The 14,296-nt window shown below is 42.0% G+C and overlaps 1 protein-coding gene across 6 annotated transcripts in view; it reads right to left on the reverse strand.

The window, feature by feature from the left end:
• HECW2 (HECT, C2 and WW domain containing E3 ubiquitin protein ligase 2) overlaps window positions 1-14,296 on the reverse strand; it is a 369,345-nt gene that overhangs the window by 117,048 nt on the left and 238,001 nt on the right. For all 6 annotated transcript variants that reach the window (XM_086719188.1, XM_086719186.1, XM_086719189.1 and 3 more), the window contains 4 exons: window positions 13,449-13,591; window positions 8,740-8,840; window positions 6,720-8,069; window positions 5,597-5,692 (listed from right to left, as the gene is read on the reverse strand). In XM_086719188.1, the coding sequence (XP_086575314.1) occupies window positions 5,597-5,692; window positions 6,720-8,069; window positions 8,740-8,840; window positions 13,449-13,591 (1,690 nt within the window). The remainder of the gene's footprint in view (window positions 1-5,596; window positions 5,693-6,719; window positions 8,070-8,739; window positions 8,841-13,448; window positions 13,592-14,296) is intronic.

Below are 14,296 nucleotides of genomic sequence, written 5' to 3' on the forward strand. Positions count from 1 at the left end.
TTAGATCCCTCCTCATCTCAAAATGCTTCTTTCTCAGTCCCTTCACACTAGACCTTGGCCCCCCGGTGGACTGTCTGTCCAGCTGGCAATGAGGTGAAGAAACGAACACATCTCAGAGAGCACTGAGATCGACAAGAAGATCAATGACTAGATAGAATGACATTTCAGGGGACTCGTGAACCACATGAACCAAGGGGGTGAGAGAATCGTGAGTAGGGCTGGAATTAGTTGTACCTGGGTTTAGAAAGATGAAGAACCTGAGGGGCTCAGTCAGTTAAGCATCTGACTCTTGATTTAGGCTCAGGTCATGATCTCACGGTTTGCGGGTTCGAACCCGGCATTGGGTTCTGCGCTGATAGCATGGAGCCTGCTTGGGAATCTCTCTCCCTCTCTCTGCCCCCTTCCCCACTCATGCTTGTGCTCTCTCTCAAAATAAATAAATAAACATTAAAAACAAGAAAGAAAGATGAAGAACCTGAACATTGTGAAGTAAATGTATAAATCAACTATAAGAAATTATAACAACCATGGTATCTCCACCAAATGATGGGATAATGAGGTTATAACGAACTAAAGGTACTTCTCAGGAAAAAATTAAGCTTTGCGATAGATGTTGGACAACAACGTTTAAAAGATTAGTTTTTCCTTATTTTGACACTCAAGGAGGTAACCGTTTGTACCAAGTACAAAAGCAAGTTAACTTCTCGGTGACTTGAGGGTCAGCATGGTAGGTTCACTTCCCCTTCAGGAGTGGGGGTCAGTAATCGGAAGGGGGCACAAAGAGACTTCTGGGTGCCAGTGACATGGCATCCAGTGCACACATGCCCTCAGTTTGGGAGAATTCAGCAGGGAGAATGTGCTCTTTTCTGTGTGTACACTATGTTTAAACAAAAAGTTTTTAAAAATCTCTCAAACAAATGCATATGGTGGGCCTTAATATGGTGGGTCAATTTTTAAAGAAAGTAGCTTTTAGATTAAAAGCATCAATTCTTGGGGTGCCTGGGTGGCTCAGTCGGTTAAGTGTCCAACTTCAGCTCAGGTCATGATCTCACAGTTCGTGAGTTCGAGCCCCGTGTCGGGCCCTGTGCTGCCAGCTTAGAGCCTGCAGCCTGCTTCAGATTCTGTGTCTTCCTCTCTCTCTGCTCCTCCCCCACTCATGTTCTGTCTCTGTCTCCTTCCAAAATAAATAAAAACATCAAGAAAAAAAAATTTTTTTAATAAAAAAAAAGCATCAATTCTCCTCTCATAAAACTAACTTTTAAGCTTTAGAAAATTAGAGCTCCTAGCCTTGAACATAGTAGAAAGTGAGATTAATTATACCTTTCAGAGTCACTGCCGTCTTTTTAAACCTTCATGTCAAAGGATGCTTTAATAATGAAAGTGCACAACCACAAAGAATGATAAACATTCTCCTGCGTTCTTCCAGACCTGCCCATTGGAAGCCACCGCCTAAATAATACACTAATCCTAACAACATGGCAATAATCCTGGGATCCTACAAGAGTCTGATAATCCAGACTGTTCATCTTGTATCTAATCCTATTCCTACCTTTTAGAGGGAAAACACTTACTCGATAGTTCTTTATTGTCCCCAGTGCAGCAAGGGATTAAGTGACAATTATATTGGACCCAGGAGGAGAAATAAAATCGTTTTTCAGAAGGGGCTAAGCGAGCCATTCTTTTTTCTTTCCGCTTATGTTAATGCTAAAATGACCACGATTTGTCTTGCTGATGATGTTCTGGTGGGCTTCAGCCTGAACTGCCTCCAGCTGCCAGCACCATCAATCACCTCAGAAGAAGATAAGCACATTCTTAAAGTGCTCAGTGCATATTCAGATTTAAGCCAAAGGCTCTCCATACTGCCAAGCTGCCCTTAGGACGCTGTGGGGGCGGGAGGGGGCAGTTCTTAGGATGTTGTAGGGACCCTTAGACCATCTGTCAGTCAGAGGTTAGAGTTACCCAGTCCACAAGGTCCTATCGCAGGATCCACGGCCTAAAGCAAGGGTAAGGCTGTGAAAACAACTGGTCGAACATCTTTACAGCTGTGCAGTCTTTGTCAGTCCAAGACAAGTTCCCCGATCCTGAGACAGGAGGAGTAAGACTGGAAGAAGCAGCAGAAAAGCCAGGAGAACTGCCGTCCATAAGAAGAGCTCAAAGAGATGTTCAGAGACTAAGTTATAACACTGATGCGTAGACCACCACGTGATCAGCTGTAACAGGGAAGCAGTACAGCAAGGGACACCACTGAATCCCCCTAGCTGAGTTTGTAAATCTTCAGAGAGAAGCACAAGCTTGCTGGGTGGTTTCCTCGCCATATGGTAATACGTAAGTATTTTTAAGGGGAAAGTAAGCTCAAATAACAAAAACAATTAGGAAAATAAAAAATCAATAATGGGGGTGAGGGGGGTATCAAAGTCTAAGACACAATGTGTCAGTAGCTGGCCCTACCTGGCTGGGGAGAAGAAAAAGTGCTTCTGAGTCTGATACAGATGCTTAACAGAGCAAACCTGTCTGGGCTATGCTCATATGGTCACTACAACGGCTTTTCTTACACTTCAGGGGCTCCTAGGTAAGAGTCCTGCTGAGTTCTCTCTCTCAAAATAAATCAGCTAGTCAGTTGATTAGCTGGGGCAAAAAGAGAGAAAATTGAGCATTTTTTGAGCCTTCCTAGGTCTGGCCTCAAAACACTACAACATAATAAAGCTTTAGTGAAACCTCCAAAGCCTCTGATTTAAGATGCTGTTTGCACCTGATAGATAACATACCACAATATAAGCCACTACCTTTGCTGCTAAGTAAACTTTTAGAATTTATACTCATCAACCCACACAACAGTCTAATCTTAGATCAGAATATCTAATAGAGAAGGAAGGCTTAAGACTGCCCCAACTTTTACTAGTATGGGATCTTAAACAAGTTACTTAATTTATCTGGGCTTCAGTTTCTCCATCTATAAAATGAAAGAATCATTTTAGCCAGTTTCTACCTATTGATCCACTTGACCGACCCCACAAAAATGTAACAAAGAATAAAAATTTCAAAAGCATGTAAAAGTGCTCTGTAAACTGTAAAGCACCATGCAAGTTTGAAGTATTATAATTAATAGTGTTAAAAGTACAATTCTAAGGGGCACCTGGGTGGCTCAGTCAGTTAAGCATCTGACTCTTGATTTCAGCTCAGGTCATGATCTCATGGTTCGTGAGATTGAGCCCCATTGGGCTCTGCACTGACATTGCAAAGCCTGCTTGGGATTCTCTCTCCCCTCTCTTTCTCTGACTCTCTCTCTCTCTCTCTCAAATAAATAAACTTTTTTTTTTAAATACAACTCTTAGCCTTAAAATAACTCAGCCAGGTCATTTAAGGGAAGGACTCATCTGTACACTCCAAGCAGGTGCCCCTTAGCTGAGCCTCCTGGGAGATGCTGCATGAAGGCAGAAGGCACAAGACAGTGTGGAATATGGAAGGCCATAGCTCAAAGTCAGAGGCTGTCGTAGAGTCGCCCAGTTAGGAAAGGAAGGCAGAGAACTGACTAGGTTGGGGATAGACAACTAGCAGGGCAGCCAGGTGATTAAATAAACTATTGAAAAGAAGAGACAGACATAGGAGTAGGAGAGGGCAAAACAATGTTGGGACAGTAATCAGGCATGCTCTGACCGTAATCTGTAACCTCTCCTTGATAATATAAACCCCCGTATTTGCAAGTTGCATAAGAGGAATTAAAAAGTTTTCTCCTCTGGGGTGCCTGAGTGGCTCCGTTGGTTAAACACCCAACTCTTGGTTTCGGCTCAAGTCATGGTCTCACGGGTTCGTTAGTTCGAGCCCAGCATCGGGCTCCTTGGGCTGACAGTGCAAAGCCTGCTTGGGATTCTCTCTCTCTCTCCCTCTCTCTCTGCCCCTCCTTGTACACTCTCTGTCTCAAAATAAATAAATAAACTTAAAAAAGAATTTTTCTCCTCTTCATCAGTCATTCATTAAATTAGATATACTATTAAATTCCTTCTTTGCTGTGGGAGATAACAACCTATTAAAATAAACTGCCAGTTGTTTTTTATTAATCCTAAAATACATTCTGTGTAATGCAAATATCAGTACTTAAATAAGTGCATTGAAATACCACAAACAGTGGTCATAATTTCAGCGGGAAAGTACCTGTCTTTATTAGTTATAATCTGAAAACCAAAATTATGGTTCAACAAAATTCAGAGTAATTAGATGTGGCCAGGAAGATGCCATTTATCTATACCCTGATGTGATGCAATGCCTCTAAAATTCGAATGACTTACTATTAATCCACATACACATATAAAGAAAGCTCTCCAGAATTCTCTCCTCATGTTCCCAATTCATTTTTTCCTATTATATCGAAGCATCTCCGAGGAATACTTTCCTTTTCTGCCTCTAATCTTTTCTCCAAGGGCAAGCAATAAGGATATTTTTGTTCTCCCATCTGCTTAAAATGATACAGTGGTTAATTAATCCCTTGGTCTATTTTTAAAAGTTGCTTAAAATACATACTTCCTATAAGTAACCACCCTCAATTATTGAAATATATGAACAAGGGGAGGAACTGTACGTAACAGAATTTCCAAAGGATCAAGCCAATATTTTGGCCTATTATCATAGTACCATTCAGCTTTTTTGTTAACACTCCTCAAAACAAAGCACTCAGCATTTTAACTCTATAAATGCATACTCCTGCATCTCTACCTTTCTGCCCCACCACTTTTAAAATACTGAAAGCCAAGGGCATCAGCTTCTTGCTATGGTCACATATAAGATGGGAGAGTAAAGAGGGTGAATAAGAAGGAAAAGCAATAAGGCAGAAAGATACATACTCCAGTACGTTCCTACAAGCAGTATTTACTGAGCTTTGCTACTGTTCATCAAAATGCTTGCTCTTACAGAGCAATATCACTTTATAACAGAGTTTAAATTATGTCCAGATTATGACTGGCCATATCACTCTAACCTTTGGATACAGGTTGCATAACTATTTCCCAGAATCCCTCATTCTCAGCCATCCCTCCTTCAAAGTGAAAAATGAAAGTGAAAGAAATAACATATATTTCAAATCCCCAGTAATTGTCACGTGCCAAATCAATGGTAGACCAATTTCTGAAATTATGAATAGTTCTCTGCATATCCCCAAGGAAAAAATCAGAGCCCTGTATTTAATGATTTAAAATGCTGTTAAGAGAGAGAAGTATATTCCATAGAGTGAGGCTTTGCTAAGAGATTGTACCCATTTGTCTACTAACTGAAAATTCTTGCTGCCATTAGGCATAATTTTAAAAAGTTTCTATTATAAACCCAATTGTCCCAAATATCTGGATCTGTTTCCCCAATTACAATATTTACTCTGTGGGCATTACAGTATTTACTTTTCCCCCAGCTGCCCGCTCGTTCGGCAGAACAGTGCCAGAGAGGAGTCACCAGCTTAGCACTTTCCAGACTACATCTGCTATGTCAAGTGGCAGCCCCAAGGTCCCTTCCTCTCAGGGAGTGGGTTTCCATCTCTTAGGTTCTGTGGAAAGGATCTGCCCGCCATCCTTGCACCCTCTGATCAAGGGGAACCCCTTAGTTCACAGGCGCTCACTTGGGGGAAGAGCCTCGTCCACCCTCTGGTATCGGCTAACATCCTGGCGTACTGAAGGCAGTGATCTCAATGGCTGGTGGCCATTGGCTTGAGAACCTAGGATTAAAGAGAAAAAGGCACTTGGGTATTGTTTTCCTCTTTAGTATCAAAACAGTCTTGTAAAAAAAAAAACAAAACCCAACCAACCAAACAAACAAAAACCACCTAACATAAATCTTGGAGCTAGTCTCTTTTCTTTCCTTAGTGTCTCTCATTTTCCACATGAGGACCCAGAAACAAAAGAAGAAAATAGGAGATGAATGCTTAGGCAGAAGAGGGTCTTCTAGAGAAATGTCCCTCTGCACCTATCCCTTCCCTCCCCCACCTTTTTCCACCCTGGCTGGACCCACTCATGCACTAATGCTTTAGGGTCACATAATGGCCACAAGATAATGAAGGAAACAAAAACACAAATAAAAGGAGAAGAGGAGGAGAAGGGGATAATTTAGGTAGAAAAATAAATTACAGAATAAATAAATCATTCCTATTTCTGATTCTATGCTATTTAGGCATTTGAAATTATCCTCAGCCTTTCTGATACATCTGTAATAGAACATTTCAAAGGAAACATTCTACCAAGCCACATTCATTGAGACATAATACAAATTTTATGTGTGAATTGGCATCCTGAGATACTAAAAATAGCCTTTTCTTCAAGTGTTCCGAACGCATCACCTAACTTAGTTCACTTTTTCCATACTGCAGAAGTCAAAAATATTACACTTGATGCAAAGTACATATGAAGTTCTGTTTTGAAGGTTTTATATAAAGAAGAGTGACTTACGATGTTCCTGCAAACCCCTGCAGATTACACTGATGTGAAAGCTACTCGCCTGTTTGGTTTTGTGTCTACAACCTCAGGTCCCACTGGAGATTCATGATTAAAATCTGAAGACTGCTATTTCACAAGCCTCTTAATTTAAAAAGAGAAGATCCATTAAAAAAAAAAAAAAAGCTAACTGTTGAACCCCAAGGTGAAGAACTCAGAGAACATGTGACCTGCAGTATAATTTACATCGAGGGACAAAACTTCTCTTTAAGCAGTATGCTGGAGCCAAGAGCCATGCCGTCTTGTACATCCTACCTCCGGTGGCGCCCTCCTCCTGGGCAGTGGCCCCTTCACAAGCCCCGTGGGCATCCCCGGCATCCCCTTCTTCCTGGGGCTGGCTCTCAGCAGCAGCAGCTCCTTCCAAGCTCCCCCTCCGCTGCCAGACCTCTCCGACCTCCTCCTGGTTAGGTAAAGGGGCCGAGTCTGCCCCTGCCCCTTCCTCCTCTCCAGCGGGCACCTGCACCACAGGTAAAGAACTGGGAGTACGTATGGAATCCTGTGACCCCTCAGCGAGGCCACTGCTGCTGGGCTCTGCTGCACAGGCTCCATCTTCCTCCTCCTGAGAAGAAAAGGCTGGGGTTTCGGGAAACCGTGCGCTCTCAAGAGACGAGCACCGCGTGTCCACCGAGGACAGCTGCGTGGTAACGCTCTCATTGCAGGAGCTGTCGGCGCCCTCCAAGTCGCTCTCGCCTTCCGGCCTGGTGCTGGCCTCGCTCACGCTCTCTGTCCTGGCAGGGTCACTGGGCTCTGTTTCAGAGGACACCTGGGAAGGCTCAGACCCCTGATCCAGGGACTCGGTCTCACTGATGGCCCTGCGGCTTCCTCCCGACGTGTCGGAAGTCCCTGTGTCTGCCCCGCTCGTGGGCTGATCCACCTCTTGAGAGCCACACAATTCGGTGCTGCCCTGCTCAGCGCTTGGTTGAGACTCTGGGCCACTTTCACTCTCATCTGGGACTGGGCCCGAGGGTAAGGAGCCCTCTGCAAGCTCGGGAAGATGTTCTGGCTTATCCTCAAAGGAAGCAGCCTCATTTGTGGAGGCTTCCTCAATCTCCACTGGGTTGTCTTCTGGCTTGGTCTGCGATGTCAGGCTCACGTCATCAGCTCTTGACGCTCTGCTGAACATTATTAGCCCTCCTTCCTCCTCCAAAGAAGACGGATATCCCAGGTCTTGCTGGAACTCGTGGTCTTCTTCATCTGAGTCGATATGAAGCATTGCGTTGAGCCTCGTGTCGGTGGGAAAACTACTCCTTAGTTTTGGAGAGGCTCCCATGGACCTCTCCGAGCAGGTAGTCGTGCCTGGCCTGGAATGGCCATTGTGTTCAATAGCATCTAAGTAATCATTGAGCGAATCCTGACGTCCTCGGGGAGGTGAGGTCCTTGAAGAAGTAGAGGTTAATTCCTCTGAGTCTATTTCCAGAGTAGAGCTAGTCCTGAAAGAATGCTTGGGGGTCCCATCAGCAGCACTGTCCTCAGAAACTGGCCCATTAGAGCAAAGCGTGCTGTCATGATGGCCCCCCGGCATGTCCTCCTCGTCAGAAGGACTTCCTAGGTCTCCATTCACAGTATTGACTCCAAGTATTGTGCCAACAGCTTCTGGAGAAGCATCTGAAGGGGAAAACGGCATTGATAAAAACAAAGTGGTAATAACAAACTTTTAATGTCCTATTCCTTTACCACCAATCAGTTCAACAATTCAATCATCCCATTAAGGTCTCTTTACGGTATTACTGACTTGCTAAGATTAGCCACTCACGACTAAATGAGTTGGTCACTTTGACACAGGAATTATATATGTTCACTATTACTAGAAATTCTATAGCCTGGTTTCCAAATGTAGGCATAAACCTAAGAGATATTTTTTGATAAACAAGCTTTCATATCTGCTTGGAAAACTTTGGCAGTAATCATTTAAAAGCTATCTTATTTTCACGGGGCGCCTGGGTGGCGCAGTCGGTTAAGCGTCCGACTTCAGCCAGGTCACGATCTCGCGGTCCGTGAGTTCGAGCCCCGCGTCGGGCTCTGGGCTGATGGCTCGGAGCCTGGAGCCTGTTTCCGATTCTGTGTCTCCCTCTCTCTCTGCCCCTCCCCCGTTCATGCTCTGTCTCTCTCTGTCCCAAAAATAAATAAACGTTGAAAAAAAAAATTAAAAAAAATAAATAAAAGCGATCTTATTTTCAGAACAGGACACAAATTCAACTCTATTCACATGCAAACTGACAACTGAGTAAGACCAAACAGTTTTTGGTACAGCGATGTACTTATCCAGACATCTCACCTTCATGCACAGAAGATGTAACCTCCACTTTAAACTGGAGGTACCCACTCACGTGGTCAGCTGGAAGCCTTCGGCCAAGGTTGTAGCTGAGCATCTGATCCCTGTAAGAGGAGAAATACACTGGTGTCAGCCTTCACCTCCTTCAGCAGGCCACCCCCAAATCTTACACATTTCTCTTAAAACTTTCAGACTCAAAAGAAAATAAAAGGCTCAAAGGCACGGTATAGATAGTCCAATGTAATACGATTCATTGGCACAAGGGTATACTTATAAACTCCAGGATGAAAAGAACTCTGTAAGCAGAAAATGCAATACAGTATCACATCACTGCTAACAGTGACCAAGAAAAGCATATTTTGAAGGTCATCAAGGAGCTGTGAAAGGTCTACGGTTTTTGGTATTTTTGACTCAGGTATAAAAGCACAGAGGGCCTGGTTCCTTAGCATTTAGCACAATTGGAAGAAACCGATCCTACGAGCACACAACAGGGAAGGACCATCACAGAGCGGCACGGAGGGCACCATGCTACTGTACTTGAAGTCAGGAGACAGCGGGGGGAGAAGTGGCTGCCTCTGACAGCTGCTCCAGCTGTGGGAGGCAAGGGGGCCACTGAACCTCCCTTCCTTACCTGCAGAGCAAGGGGGCTGGAGCGGCTGGCCCTCACACTGGGGGAGCCTGCCTATCAACTGATTCCCAGTGTGCGCTGTGAGTGATGCCAGTGGAGAAGCTAGATGGGCTGCTGTGGAGGCATCTTGCTGCCTCACTAAGAGGCGTACTCGAGGGAACCACACCAGGGCCCCATCTTGGCCCCCCACTCCAGCTACCAGCCTCCTTAAGGATGGAGGTGTCAAATCTTTTGTAATTCTGCATTTGTTTGATCGAAGTCAAATGCAATTACATCATTACCTTGTAGGAAGCAACTTTCATTCTGAATCTGATGTATTCTTAATTAAGGAAAATAATCAAAGGGATACCAAATCACGCCATCTCTGCTCTCACACTGCCCTCTACTGGCAACTTCAGAAGGAAAACAATGCCTCGACCTAATACCTGCACCACGGTACAGTTTAGAGCCTCTGGTCTGCCATTTGTTATGAATGTATGTAACTATTTTGTTTGTTCGTCTCTACCTTCTTGGCACAATTCCAAATGGATGTCATCCATTTAAAAGAGCACAGGCTACTATAAAACCCCACTTCAGCTGTTAGTCTTCTGACTTCATGAGAATTTCTTAAAACTGTAAGATGATTTCCTTTTCTTCTTTCTTTTGCTTTTCTTCCCTAGAAACATTGTCATATTTTCTTTCTCAACTGACACTTTGGTTTCCCACTTTGAGTGCATGATGTGTGCCAGGCACACTCAGCTAAGGGCTGTGCATATACCATCTCTCAGCAACTGCGTGAGGCAGGTGCTGGCTCTGTTTTCTAGAACAGGAAACCAAGGCGTGGGGAGGGTAAGTGACCTGTCCGAGGCCAGACTAGTAATGAGCGACAGACCCAGGATGAGATCACAGATTCATCTGACACAGAAGCCCCTGCTCTGTAGTCATCATACTACCATCTCACTTTACATATTCCCAGTGGTTCTAGGCTGCTTTCGGGAGCATGCATTTTAATGACATAATTTACTCATGGTTCATCGAAACATGCCTGCTTTTATAATGCTTTTCCTGCTTCAACTGGTATTTACAAAAAATTCTGCAAAGGGATACACAGGCATTCCTTACTACTAGACATAGTTACGTTACTTTTACATTAGAGTGTTCAAATAACGTTATATAATGATTGTAATCTGCATAATAGCAGGGGCGTCTCTTTCTTTCTCTTACCACTGACTTCCCAGTATTTAGATAGCACCTAACACACAGAGGTTCTTGATCTTTGCCCACTAATGCATGAATCTAGCAGCACATTACACGGACCTGCCTTTAACACTGTGGTTCCTCGCCCATCTCTTCGGGTATTAAGTCCTGGCAAAAATAAAATCTTCATTTCTCTGTTAAAAATAAATTGACCCTCCTCTTCTCCTCCTCAGCCAGTAAAATTAAGGTATTGAGGCTGATGATGAAGATTTATAAAAGTGATGGATTTTAGCGAGGAAATAAGAGTTTAGTAGGAATTGTAAGAAAGAACTGCATCCATCTGTTTTGCTCACTGACATATCCCCGATACCAAACACAGTGCTTAACATTTCGAAGACACTAAATATGCATACACACATATTTGTTGAATAAATTAATTAACAAATGAGACTCTTTACTCGGAAAGAAGAATTTTAACAAGTGTTAGTACTGTTTATTTACCAAACTGGCAAGATAACTCAATTCAACTATTCAACCTACAAATACAGGAAATCTTCCCTCCTGGGAGATTCCGAGTCAAGGGTTTCATCCCTTGCTGAGTGCCTGTCGGAAGAGTCACCTGCCTTCTCGTTCTTACCCAGTCTTACCTGACTCATCCTGTCTCTTCCTGTGATATACTGTTGTGAGCAATATATTATGTATCATTATGATACATAATTGCAAAGAATAAGTGCCAAAGTACTCTCACTACTTGAGACATTCTCTTTCTAATGTAATCAGAGGGGTTGACAAAGCATGGGAAAGTGATCTGCATTTTGGACAAACGCAGGCCACCCTGTAAAATGTTACATTCAAACAAATGCCTTCAAAATAGGCACTTAGTAAGGATTCTATCTCATTCTACAAACCACATTCTGTAAAATCTCAACTACCTCAGAGGATTGCAATGTACCAAACATATAAGTAATGAGAACCCAGCACTTTTCAAGATGAATTAATCACTTGATGGAAGGCAATCATCAGATCAGGAATACACATTTAGGTGTTAACAGCTGACATACTAGTATGTAGTGTCATTCTTATCTAATAAAGCAAATCCCCAAGTATCTGTATCAGGCAATGCTTTAAATATACTTATACAGAAACATTTCATAATTCCAATATTTTACAAATTCATTCTGGACTTCCTTCCAGTGCACATAAATTCATGACTGGCAGTTCTCTAAGTGTCCAGTTGTTTAAAAGCTGAAATGAAAAGCCAACAAGTCAACAAGTTTCATGCACTGAAAAGGTTTTATTTTGCCTTGATCATTCTTACTGGTGTACATAAATTCATACTTTTAGCAAGCGTGATATATAAATTATATGATTATAATTATATACATTAAATGACAGATATACTGTATTTACCCTAGTTCATTCTGACTCTCTAAAATCTTTCACTTTCTAGAAATCCTAAAAATAACTTTTAAAAAACTTCCTCAAGTATAGTATCTCTACCAGAAGCAATAATTGTGATTTCCTAGCTTTTATCAGATAAATCAGGCTGCTAAGATTTCAGTATAATATTTCTACTTCATGTGTCCTGGCTCAACCACACATTTCATGGTCTCTGATGGCCAGAGAATTACAATCCATTAGAATCTCTTGGTTTCAGATTTTGAAGGGGCCTTTGAGATCCACTGATCACAACACTGTAATTTTCAGATGAGGAAACTAATGCCCAAGTAAATTATGACTTGCGAAACAGAACAGTTCATTTGTTACAGAGTGAATGTGAATGACCAGCCTTCCTTAGTTAGCTGGAATAATATCACACTGCTGCCCATCCTTAGGGCGCTGCCAGGATCTAGAGCAGAGGGATCTGAACTCGCATCCCAGCTCTGCCTCTTGCTTGCTAGCCTCACATTCCTCATCTCTGAAATGGGTGTAATCACATTATTTACCTCCCAGAGCTGTTGAGAAGATTACGGGGGCTGATGCGAGGAACGTCTTTAACCCGACACAGAATAAGCCCTCGGCATCTTCTTACGCTGTTTACTTTTATTTTTTACTTCTGCTGCTACTACTTATAGTCTGCTGCTGCTGCTACTGTTACTGCCACTACCATTTGTTCATGTTCTGACAGTGAAAAAGATACAAAACAAGATGCCCCATCACCACTACCACTGTTACTGTTGCGGTATGTTCACAAGGTTGCCTACGATGAAAAAGATACAAGAAAAGTACCCTGAGTGCTACCTCAGAGCAGCAGTATTATTGAGTTTGTTGGAAACTACCAAGCAAAAATATACCTACCATTTATGATAAGCGATGTTATGATTTAACTACTTTATTCACAGTTTACAAAAAGCTCATAGAAAGAAAACAGACATCAAATCACATTTTAAAATTCTCTCAGTGAGTAAACTTTAGTTGCCTGAGTGAATGTGTAGGTAGGAGCTTTACTATAATATCTCCTGTGAGTCAAGGTCTTGTTTTAAATGGCCCTGAAACAAGGTGGTTTTGTTTTTCAGGAATAACGAGTTGTCTGGATGGGATTAATTAGGATAAGGGAGCTGTCGACCTGAAGCTGGAATCCGGCTCTGGGGAGAAGCTTTTACTGCAAGATTTCAATATCCTCAAAAACAACTGAGTACTATGACATCTGACACTGACATGCTAATGGTAAGCACATCTTGGAAAAGACAGATACAATAAACAGAAACAACAACAACAAAAAAGGTATATAATGAAAACAGAGCCTTCTGTCCCGCACAGTTTAATGAGTATACGAACACTTTAATTTTAAAAGAATTACCTTACCACTTCTTATCACTAAGATAAGTCCTAGGACTACAAAGTTTCATTTCAGTCACCTCTATGCAAACTAATCTCAACAAGATCCCTCCAAGTGGGGGCTGATTACCCAATGGCTTGCCGCTCCAGCAACCTCTGGACTGGAATGGTTAGTTTCCCCAGAAAACGCTTGATGATAGGACGGCTCTTGGCAAATTTGTCTTTAATTTCAATTTCCAAGACATCAGTAAGAAGCGCAAAAAAGGAATATTTCTGAAAATAAAAACAGATAACGTGGTGATTCAAAAGGAAGACAAATATGAAATTATATCATTTTATTATTACTTAGAAAATGGGCTCTCTCAAATCCTAATGACGACACCCAGAGTCCACATTGCTAGAAATATCTACAACCATTGTCATTCTGAGTGAATGATCAGCATTCACAGTGATTACAAGGCCTCAGTTAAGGACCTGTCACAAAAGAAGCTTAGGATCCTGGTTCAACAGTTTTAGGAGACGTTATCAAATGTTAAACTGCACAATACAATTTTAGCACTTACTATATTTATTGTATCTCAATTCTTTGAAATTTAATATCCTGTTATTGGACAATTTCACATTAACCACTGTAGTTGATTAACAACAATTTTAATTCTTAATCCCATGGTATTTTGAAATTATACAGCATAGGTTAAAATATCTTTCACTTAGTGGCTAAAGTAGGAACACCTACAGAATACTGTGGTTTCTTTTGACAAATATGAAAATAAAACGATGCTTAAAGGCAAATTACTTAATTTAAAAGACACACAGGGTCATTTCTTCTGAGACAGAAAAATAAAAATATGAAGCTAACATAAGTTTTGTTGTTTTGCTTATTTAGCAATGCCATTGGAGAAAATCAGACTGGTTATTAATAAGAATCTAAAATAAATATAAAGAGCTTTATTCGTTTACAAAGACTTTCACATACAT

The sequence above is a fragment of the Puma concolor genome, chromosome C1, assembly GCF_028749965.1.
Source record: "Puma concolor isolate L17-30 chromosome C1, mPumCon1.1.hap2, whole genome shotgun sequence".
Taxonomy (NCBI): Eukaryota; Metazoa; Chordata; class Mammalia; order Carnivora; family Felidae; genus Puma; species Puma concolor.